Source organism: Rhinoderma darwinii, chromosome 2 (assembly GCF_050947455.1).
Source record: "Rhinoderma darwinii isolate aRhiDar2 chromosome 2, aRhiDar2.hap1, whole genome shotgun sequence".
Lineage (NCBI taxonomy): Eukaryota > Metazoa > Chordata > Amphibia > Anura > Rhinodermatidae > Rhinoderma > Rhinoderma darwinii.
Window position 1 is genome coordinate 295,127,338 of NC_134688.1, and position 11,827 is coordinate 295,139,164.

The following is an 11,827-nucleotide window of genomic DNA, read 5'->3' on the forward strand; positions in this document are numbered from 1 at the left end:
TCTTCCCTATGGGGGCTGACATTTTTTTTTCCATTTCTGTGTGTGTCGATTAACGACACATACAGACATGGAATACGGCGGCTCCAGTCCCATAGGGACTGCGAACGGGGCCCGTTCCATCCACTATGGTGTAGGCCGCTGTGTGGGAACGGTGCATGTGCCGCTCCCACACAGTCCAATTTGAAATGCGCACCGTTCGGCGCCATTTTCCTGTGGACCGGAAGTCGCGGCTGGACAGTAAGATTACTACTTCCGGTCGCGGCTTCCGGACTTGTGCACATGGAGCAGCGGCAGCAGACGGACCGGAGGGAGCGGCGGCGACTGGAGCAGGTAAGGGATTTCTATGTATGTTTGTGTTCAGTGTGTGTTTACTAGTGTATGTAAACCTACTACACTGTGTTAGCTCAAAAAATGGCGACACACAGTGTAGGAGGTTAGACCGTTCAATCCCCTCGTTTCTCCCGGCACTAGCCAGGATAAAGGAGGGGGGGATTCTGAGAGCTCATTAGAGCGAGGGATTTTTTCCCAATTTTGCAGCATAAAGCAATGTGGTTGCTTTACCACATGCAATGCTGCAATTTTGGGAATTGCTCCATCTAGTGACCAGCAATGGGAAATATTATAAATTGAATCCAATTTATAATATTTCCTGACTCGTGAAAAAAATAAAAAACATTAGAACAATGTTTAATCACCTATACACTAATTATTTAACTAAAAAAAAAAAAACAACAACACATTCCCTTTAAAATTACTCACTAGAATGGTTTGCTCAGATGTTTCGTTTTACAGCCACTGGAGAGATACAAGTTTCTTGCTAGTGGTTTACATACTTCAACTGCCCCACTCCGATGGTGGAATTTATTATCGGCTTTATACCACTATTCCTGCGTGCAACAGTCGCAAAATTTAGTACATACTATATTTGAACTAAAATTTGTAACTTTTCTCTTATAGTACGGATCAGTGAAAGGAATGAAAAGGAAGCAATGCTCGCATGAGTGCCAAGAATCGGACCCCCTCCAATCAGATATTGATGGATAGGCCTGATCTTTCCGGATAACTTCTGTAATGTCACCTAAAAACACCCATTACTTTTTTGTCTAAGGCTTCGTTCACATCTGCGTCAGGGCTCCGGTCCGACGTTTTAATGGAGCTTTCCGTCAGAACGTAGCCCTGACTGACTACGCTATTGATTCCATCAAAGCGTCGGAACCCTTGCACAACGGAGACAAACGGAAACCATTGGCACCGGATCCGTCACCATTGAAATCAATGCTGATGGAAACGGAAACCTATGGTTTCCGTTTGTGTCAGTCAGGGCTCCGTTTTGACGGAAAGCTCAGACGGAACGTCAGAATGGAGCCCTAACGCAGATGTGAACGAAGCCTAAAAAAGAAAGCATGCATGCAGCAATACATTATCAATAACTAATGGGAAACATTATTTAATGACGCTCAGGATATTGAAGCCAAAGCCTTGACGATTACACTGTTCATTGAATGTTTTTTTACTAAATAGAAAAAGTTACATCATCACATTACTTAAAGTTGGCCATACACTTAAAGAGTACGCGTACTTTCAGAAACTTTTGATATGTCATAGAGACACGTCAGTAGTTCTGATCGGTGGGGGTCCAGGTACTGAGACTCCCACCATCGCTTAAACAAAAGGGCAGAAGTACTCAGCTGAGCGCTCTGCACCTTTGGCTGTGATCGGCCTTTCCCATCAGCCTAATGTCGGGCTTCACATAGAACGTCTATGAGCCCATATTCAGACTGATGAGAAGAACTGATCACAGCCGAAGATGCAAAGCGCTCACAGATGGTGGAGGTCACAGCACCAGGACCCCCACCGAATAAAGCTTCTGATATGTCGCTATAACATATCAAAAGGTTTTATGAATGTAAAGTTGCTCTTGAAGATTATTATTGATGTGGCTGATCAATGGTATGTCGGATTGTTTCTATGAACAATCGTACATTCAACATGCCAGACTAAAGGAACAGATCAGAGAAAAAGTGTAAAACAATAGAATGCGCTTCCACAATGTGGCCGAATGATCAGCCGTAATTGACCAGTCTGCCATACAATCCTAGTTTCAACCGACGATACCAGAAAAGAATCCAGCACCACAGAACACTTTTTGGCAGACCACTGCTGCTGGTAATCACAAATGATTGCTTGCGTATAATTTTTAAACAATGGTCATGCGAAATGGTCAAAATAGTCTATTTCGGCCAACTTTTATCTTATGTGCATTGTCTACTTAAAGGGGTTATGTGGGGAGTGAAAACTATTAGCAGTGTACTCACTGCAGTATACTCAGTGCATCTATGTACTGTTTGTACATAAATTACAGCGGGGCCAGTCACATGATGAACAGTTGTGTCGTCATGAAGGAAGACTGAGCAACTAGACTTCCGGTCCCCCGCCAGCACTATAAAAATCTATTAAAATCCCAATCAGTGCGACGGGGTACCGGAATGTATATTATTGAGTGTACTCGTGCTGCAATGAGTACACTGCTAATAGATAAAAGTTATTGGCGCCACATCTAAACTGTACATCACAGTGGGTTCCGGTAAACACTGCCCATACTAGCCTGTTCACATAAACAAAGTTTATGATAGGTTATATCATAGACAGCTCAGTATTAGAGATAAGCTAATTGGTTCTACATGAATCAAATTAGTTACCAATTTCCCAAAAGTTTGGGATTTTCACAAATTCTAAACTTTTGGGATTCGTCCTGCACAAATCACTCAAAACGGCAGCCGACATTTTACAGAGCAGAGGTAGACAAGTAGATAGTGAAGAATTACATAACCTCAGGCGGCAGAAAAGTGGGCCTCCCCATAATGCCTTGCAGGAAGCCCTCCCTCTAGGACAGCCAATCATGAGGGGTATAGGTGTGCGCCACAATTAAAAGCCCAACCTGGAAATGCTGCTGCAGATAGCGGAGTAGTATCAGTGAGTGTGTAGCATAATGAGAAGAGAATATTTACATTTACAATAATTGGATTTGAATGATTTTAGAGAGAGATAGAAGTCAGTCAGTGTGGTAGTTAGGCAGGCACAGGCAGGCATTGCTGTCAGTGCTGCTGCAGCTATACAATTCTTACATTACTTCGTGACTCACCAATCACCACATCATTCACAAATCTTAAATAATATTTATCCTGCTGCTGATACAGACGTCACGGACGTGACGTCACCTATTGTTTTTCATATATCAAATTGATAACAATAGTGCCACCAAAAATGTACATATTATTTTGCAATATTTATTTATTTTCTTTCTTTAAAACACCACCAAACCTGTTGCTATTTCCCAAAAAGGGATAATTTTTGGACTGCTTGTCAAAAAGTCATTACTTCTGATACCGCTAAGTACCGGCAGGCATCTGCCACCAAAAAGGAATAATATATATGTTGCTGTCAGGCCTCATGCACACGACCGTATTTTTTCCCACCCGTAAATACTGGCGTAAATACGGGTCCGGTGTCACACGTATTCCACCCGTTTTGCACCAGTATTTACGAACCCGTGCTCGTAAATATGGGTCCGGTGTCACACGTATTCCACCCGTATTTACGAGCACGTTTTTGGCAGCAAAATAGCACTGCACTAATCGGCAGCCCCTTCTCTCTATCAGTGCAGGATAGAGAGAAGGGACAGCCTTTTCTGTAATAAAAGTTAAAGAAATTCATACTTACCCGGCCGTTGTCTTGGTGACGCGTCCCTCTCTTCACATCCAGCCCGACATCCCTGGATGACGCGGCAGTCCATGTGACCGCTGCAGCCTGTGATTGACCTGTGATTGGCTGCAGCGGTCACATGGCCTGAAACGTCATCCAGGACGTCGGGCCGGATGTCGAGAGGGACGCGTCACCAAGGCAACGGGCGGGAGACCGGACTGGAGGAAGCAGGAAGTTGTCGGTAAGTATGAACGTCTTTTATTTTTATTTTTTACAGGATAGGGGATACATGTCTTGTTTATGGCAGAGCGGGGAGATACCTCCCCGCTCTGCCATAGTTTTCATTGTAGTCCCGGCGGTAGTTACGCCACTGGGCTGTGGCCTGCAGACCGGGTAGTTCCCTGACCTCGCCTCACCTCGCAACGCTCCCGTAATCACGGGTGAACACACGCAGCCACCCATGATTACGGGAGCCCCATAGACTTCTATGGGATGCCCGTGCCGTTATTACGGCATGAAATAGGGCATGTTCTATCTTTTTTAACGGCACGGGTACCTTCCCGTGAGCAAACGGGAAGGTACCCGTGGCTAACAGAAGCCTATGAGCCCGTTATTGCGGGTCGTAATAACGACCCGCAATAACGGGTGTTTTTACGGTCGTGTGCATGAGGCCTCACCTTGACATTACTAAAGCTGTCTTGACGTTAAAGAGGGTTAGGTGCAGTCCTCAGAGTGTTATATATGACTTTTCAGGGCAAACGGGGCATTTTCAATTTGTGACAAATTTATTTCAATCGAATCTGATGGCCGGTTTGACCAAACTTCCTGAAATTCACTTAAAGAGGCTCTGTCACCAGATATTGCAGCCCTTATCTGCTATTGCAGCAGATAGGCGCTGCAATGTAGATTACAGTAACGTTTTTATTTTAAAAAAACGAGCATTTTTGGCCAAGTTATGACCATTTTCGTATTTATGCAAATGAGGCTTGCAAAAGTACAACTGGGCGTGTTGAAAAGTAAAAGTACAACTGGGCGTGTATTATGTGCGTACATCGGGGCGTGTTTACTACTTTTACTAGCTGGGCGTTGTGTATAGAAGTATCATCCACTTGTCTTCACAACGCCCAGCTTCTGGCAGTGCAGACACAGCGTGTTCTCCAGAGATCACGCTGTGTCGTCACTCACAGGTCCTGCATCGTGTCAGACGAGCGAGGACACATCGGCACCAGAGGCTACAGATGATTCTGCAGCAGCATCAGCGTTTGCAGGTAAATCGATGTAGCTACTTACCTGCAAACGCTGATGCTGCTGCAGAATCAACTGTAGCCTCTGGTGCCGACACGATGCAGGACCTGTGAGTGACGTCACAGATCTGCACTGCCAGAAGCTGGGCGTTCTGAAGAGAAGTGGATGATACTTCTCATCAGAGCGCCCAGTTAGTAAAAGTAGTAAACACGCCCCGATGTCCGCACATAATACACGCCCAGTTGTACTTTTACTTTTCAACACGCCCAGTTGTACTTTTGCAAGCCTCATTTGCATAAATACGAAAATGGTAATAACTTGGCCAAAAATGCTCGTTTTTTAAAAATAAAAACGTTACTGTAATCTACATTGCAGCGCCGATCTGCTGCAATAGCAGATAGGGGCTGCAAAATCTGGTGACAGAGCCTCTTTAACTCTACTCAGTGTGACAAAAAGAAAGTTGTTTGGTTGAGGGCTAGAAAATCCTACATACACTGGCTGCATGTTGAATTTCACACATACCCGAGTATGCATTTCTGGCGTAAAAGTGAGGCTTCTGTTATCAAACAGCAGGACACAGCTCTATTCAATCTTCAAACACAAAGCAATACATGGCATAACATATACTTCTTGCTCTAAGGCCTCATGCACATTACCAGAATACAGATCTGGATTTGTACAAACCTGTAAACCGGTACCAAAACACCGCTACGGAACCACACTATAACTCTGTGTGCCCTCAATTTTATACACATGGAGATTTTTTTTTTTCATAGATTCATACATCATAAAGGGTCTTTGCTGTATACAAAGAGCCTTAGGGCTCATTCAGACTAGAGTAAGGCTGGGTTCACACGAGCACATTAACGTCCGTAATGGACGGAACGTATTTCGGCCGGAAGTCCCGGACCGAACTCAGTGCAGGGAGCCGGGCTCCTAGCATCATAGTTATGTACGATGCTAGGAGTCCCTGCCTCTGCGTGGAACTACTGTCCCGTACTGTAATCATGATTACAGTACGGGACAGTTGTTCTGCAGAGAGGCAGGGACTCCTAGCATCGTACATAACTATGATACTAGGAGCCCGGCTCCCTGCACTGAGTTCGGTCCGGGACTTCCGGCCGAAATACGTCCGTCCATTACGGACGTTAATGTGCTCGTGTGAACCCAGCCTAAAACTCATCCGTGCCTTGTGCGTGAAAATCGCGCACAGAACACTGACCTATTGATTTCAATGGGGCCATTCACACATGCAAGAGTTTTCACGAAGCGTGTGTCCGTTGTGTAAAACTCCCTGCGTGTCGTATATTGGTGCGTTTTTCACGCACCTCACACGGATGCACATCCATGTGCGGTGCGTGATTTACGCATCAATTCAAAATAATAAAAAAAATGTGCTTTTCGAGTGCGTGAATAAGGCATGCCCCTCGCAAAGCACAGTGATGCATAACGGACCAGATTCACACGCGTTTTTCCCGTGCGTTTATCTGATACGCTCGTGTAAATGTAGCCTTAAAGGCCCCTGCATATGCTGAAGCTTTTGTAGCAGAAATTTCTGCGGCTGAAAATCAGTTCCATTCATCTGAATGGGGTTGTTTCTTACAGCAAGCACAAAAATCTGCAGCGTATGGAGGGTGCCTTAGTGTAAGTTCACACGTACCATAAATACTGCCTAACGGATTTCATGGCGGGAAATCCGCAGCATAATACAGCAGTAGCAAAGTGGATGAGATATGAACAAATCCACACTTTGCGTAAATGATGAGCTGAAAAAAACACTCAGAAATTGACCTGCAGTGCGGTTTTTTAATCCACAGCATGTCAATTGTATCGCTACATTTGTGTTGCAGGTTTTCCCCCATCGAATTCAATGAGGAGGTAAAACCCGTAACAAATAGAAGAGGTCACGTTTTTTTGCTGCGGAAAAACACAACTCAGAAAAAAAAAATTATGTGCTTCTTTGTCCAGGCGGGCCTCCTGGGATGAGGTTTCATCCCATGTGACCGCTGGAGCCAATCACTGTCTGGAGAGGGTCACATTAGATAAAAAGTCATCCCAGCAGGCCGGTCTGCAGGACGTCAGTGGGTAAGTATGTGTTTGTTTTTTTTTGGTTTTTTTAAACGTGCTGTTTTCCGCAGCGGACATTCCGGCCAAAAACTGCACCACAATTTGATGCGGTTTTTCAGACGGAATTCCACTCCGCCCTGTGTGAACGTAGCCTTAAGGTGTATTGACACGTAATTTTTTTTGCTGAAGAGAATCTGCATGGATAACATTCACATTTTGATGCAGATTTGCGGCAGAATTCCCCATTTTCAATGCAAAGGTTGAAACCTGCAGCAATTCCGTGGATCTGTGCTGTGTGTTAAAAAAAACGGACAGCACACGGACCTATGCAATTCAATGGGGCTATTCACACGTCCGTGGTTTTTCACGCAGCGTGTCCGTTGATGGACGACATCTGTGTGCTGCCCGTGTTTTTCACGCACCAGTTGCTAAATAAATACTGAGAAAAGAAAATTCAAATACAGGAACACTAATGCCACACGGAAAACACACGAAACACATTTGCGGAAGCAAAACGGACAGGTTCGTCTGAATCAGGCCTGAGGGGGCAGTCACACTGTCCGGACAGCACAGAGCTGGCTAAAAACTCTAGGTAATAACAGAGAGGAGGACGTTCGGACTAGACAGTCATAATGCGCGCTCCAGAGAGGAGGAGTTTCGGACCAGACAGTCCATTTAGAAAACTACTGGCCAACTTCCCTGCCTCCTGCCTATCCCCCTCCCTGAGCAAACTGCATGTAGTAGTGCAACACACCACCTATTAGATTATGAGCGGTTTCCGATTTTTGTTGTAATGAAAGGTACTCTTTAACTAAAGAAATAGGGCCTAGCCCAAACCCTGACATCTCCAGCTCCATCACCTTGTCCTTGAGATCAGTGCCCAAGGACAGAATTTGAACATGTGTGGGTACCTCTGGTCCTTTGTTGTTTTATTCTATATATATTTCTGGCACACCCTCGTACATGTAGTGGCACAATGGCCTGGTATAGCACAACTTGACGAAGCAAGAACTCGCAGAATAAACAAACGTTAATAACGGCAGCTACATTGCGAGTTGTACAAAGACCAGTGTCTCCGCGCTGCAGCCAAACATTAGATTTACTACCGTAGGTAATCACATTTCACATACATGAGTTCATTTATGATTAACCAAGACTGAACGCTGCGCGGCTACTGAACACGCAAACAACAGGGCTGAAAAATGACGGCTTCAGCAGCGAATAGTAACATATTATCTGGATTTAAAAAACAAAAATAGAGTTAAAACACAATATTATTGCATTATTATGTTAGAATACATTATTGCAAAAAAACAATATTCACACATTAGGCTAAATGCAGAATTTGGTGCAGAAAATTTGCAGGTAAAATCGCAAGTGGAAACGCAAACATATAACTTGCAGTAAATGTGGTTTTTTTTCATGGTAGACATAAGCGACTGTATAGTTCAGCGGGGCCTTTTCAAACACTAAACACGGTGTGAATTCAGGATGAACGGTCGGTCAGCTGACAGCTATTTCACCGCACCTCCCCATAAACATGCACATTTAGCTGGGCTGAGCGTGCATGTTTATTTCAATAGGGAGAAGGAGAGCAGCTACAGCGAGACATTACTGAGAGCAGCTTATCTCCTGGAACAAAAACGTACAGTGGTCCCTCAAGTTACAATATTAATTGGTTTCGGGGCGAAGATTGAAAAAATATTGTAACTTGAGACCAGAACTATGAAAAATGAGGAATTGGTTCCAAATACTGTGGCTGCTGGAAGCTGTAAATCACTTTTTACGGTGAGGACAGGAGCCCGTACTGTACAGCGTACCAGAAATATAACATGGAGCCGCCATCACCTGGTGTCCAAAGGATCAACTCATACTGGCGCAGGTAAAGAGCAGTACTGTAGAGAGGCGCTACTAGCCAGCCAATCAGGACGTGCACCGCATTACAACAGGTGTTTTACCAGTAAAATGCCCATGCTGATTGGCTGGATCTTCCTGCCAATCACACGAGATCCAGAGCTTTTGTGGCATTGTATGTGGTTTCAAGTTATAATGGCCAAGTCAAGACCATTGTATGTTGAAAATATTGTAACCTGAGGCCATTGTAACTTGAGGGACCACTGTATTGGGCATTTTAAAATTCAAAATGTCCGACTGCAGTTTCCCCCCTCGAATCTGGCGTCAGGAGACAATTAGGAAGACCTCATAAACTAAACGATATCGACGTTAATGGAATGCGTGTGACAGCTTTACATCAAACGGTTGTGTGCACAGGCCCTTAGAGTGAGAAGTTAAGAGTACCTAAAAGGAAACTACGCAAACATGTGGTGAATATAAAAACTCCATGCCCAACCTGTGGCAAAACTACAACTCCCAGGATTCCCTAACAGTCTGTGTCTGTCAGGGCATGATGGAAGCTGTAGTTTAACACAGATGTAGAGGCACCGAATGCTATTTCAGTGCACTAATATGTATATTATAGTAAATGAGGAGGATATTACCTCAGCAGAGCAACCTGTGCTGCTATTACATTAGGATATATATATATATATATATATATATATGCTACATACTATATTATAGAAGTAGAACCTGAGGTACTAGCAACACAGGTTGTTGTGCTGAGGTAAATTTTGCCCTGACTAGTACCAAGAAGTGCGGGTGAAGATGAGAGCAGGGCAGGTCTGACAGGATACACAATCATGTCATGTACAGAACAGAATATATATCAAGCCCATATAAAGTATCTCTTGTGGAGGTTCACATCGCAGCCATAATAATCCTCCCCATACATTTCTTCCCCGCAGAGACTAGAATAACATAGAAAGCCTTGACAATGCCTATGCACGCACAGGTGGTAACCAAAGCGAAGGCGAAGGTTAATCCCCATTGTCACACAACATCACAATCCAATGTGACTGCGCTCAAGTACGAGCCGCCTCCTTCCAAGTGACATCAGCACAAGCCATGGTCTCCCAGGTCACACAGTGAGGTGGCCGGTCCCTGGCACAGAATAGCAGCCCACACAATACCGAGCACAGGCCCGTATCGCATATATTGCGAGGGGAGGCTCAGCCCATGTCAGACAATTGCCTGCATCGGGGGAGGGGAACGTTCTCCACAAGAACCTCTCCAAAGTTTAAAAGGCAGAATAGACTGAAACATGGACGGGGCGGGCAGAGATGCTGCTCCGGGGAGAGGACCGCGCTCCGACTTTGTGAAGGAATGTGGGGTCTTTAATTAGACAAGGACTTCCTGCCCATATACACAAGTAGGAGCAAGTAACGGTTCTCACACCAGTGACAATAGCTGCCGGGCACAACTAATAATCCTACGTCCGAGGATCCCCGGGGACATGCCACAGGGTGGGGTGAGCTGTGGGCAGCATGACTGTGCAGTAAAAAGTTGTGCGAGATCAGTGACACAAGCCGGGCACCATACTACACAGCAGTGATCCCCTCAAGCCAACAACCCCGCCCCCTCCCCGAAACTCTACTCACCGTACACCCTGCAGAGGAGCAGCCAGGCGAGGGCACAGGCAGGGCGCACGAGTCCGGCACCGGAGCCTCTTCTCCACGCCATGATTGTGCGGGGAATGCCGCCTGCCCTCCTCTCCCCAAATCGCAGCTGCTGTAATGTAACACAACGCGGTTCCCAGTCCCAGCCTCACAATGCTTGGAGCATGGAGGGGGGTGGTGGCTGGGATGCGCCGCAGAACCCGAGCCGACTGGGAGGGGCCAGGCCAGACAGATCTCAGAGGTCACCCGAGAGCTGGTGGGGACCCCTGGAACGACCATGTGTGACCCCTGCAGCCACGAAGAGCTGGGGAGATCCGCCCTGGATACCGGGAAGAAGCTTCCCCTCCAGACCGTGTGTTGTACGGCAGTGAGGAGGCGGCGGCGTGTACAGATCACAGTCCAAAGTGTGAGTGCTCGCCGAGGTATTTCTGGTTACGTATGCTCCACACGTCCCTGATCTGTGACCACCACAGCCCGACTCGTCTCATCAAGCCAAATATTTGTGGTTGTGTGAATGGAACATGTCGCCCCCCAGTAAATCCCTGGACTACTCACAGTTGTCGGAAGGAGACCACTCTCTGTCACCAATAGGCTCTCCAGTCCACTGCTCACATTCTGTGGCCACAGGGAAGGAAATAACATATACATAGGGATTAGGGATTATTTATAGACACAGAGTATATATATATATATATATATATAGTGTGTTCAATAGCAGCATTCATATGAGTTTTACAAGAACAAAAAAAAAAAAAACCAATTGCCAATACTGATAACAGGTGACTTGAAATTTAAGGATACCTGAAAGGGCTACTCCATGTTAATGATGATGCAAATCTTATAAACTTTTTATTTTATATTTACTAAAAATTCCCAACCTGAGGGGAATTTTGTGTGGTTGGGTCCACCATCTTGGACCAGTGTTTCTTGTGGGTGCCAGCGGTGACTACTCGGTTGGCCTGTCGTGTATGGTGTGTTGTGCATTTACATTGCAGCTCCCGGCCTGACTGTAGCCATAGTACATTATGGAGCGTGGGCTTCTCATTTACATACATTCCCAGCATCAACATTCCTAGAACTTTAAGTTGTGCTGCCGGCCACGCATTGTCATGCAAAAGCAGCGCACCATTAAACAGCAATACCGGCTTCCTGCGATGGACCGCTTTCTTCATTCTCCTGATCTGCATTGACAGTTGCCTTACAAGAATTGAAATCCATCACGCTTCATGAACATGATCATCTGACATGTCCACTTTGTTTATCCACCCCCCTACCCAGTCCTCACTAAATTCACGATA

The 11,827-nt window shown here is 45.6% G+C and overlaps 1 protein-coding gene across 1 annotated transcript in view; it reads right to left on the reverse strand.

Moving 5' to 3' along the window:
- Positions 1–10,762, reverse strand: part of NECTIN3 (nectin cell adhesion molecule 3) — a 94,569-nt gene extending 83,807 nt beyond the window's left edge. The window contains exon 1 of the mRNA XM_075853474.1: positions 10,512–10,762. Coding sequence (XP_075709589.1) covers positions 10,512–10,593 — 82 coding nt within the window. The 5' untranslated portion in view covers positions 10,594–10,762. The remainder of the gene's footprint in view (positions 1–10,511) is intronic.
- Positions 10,763–11,827: the final 1,065 nt, after the last annotated feature.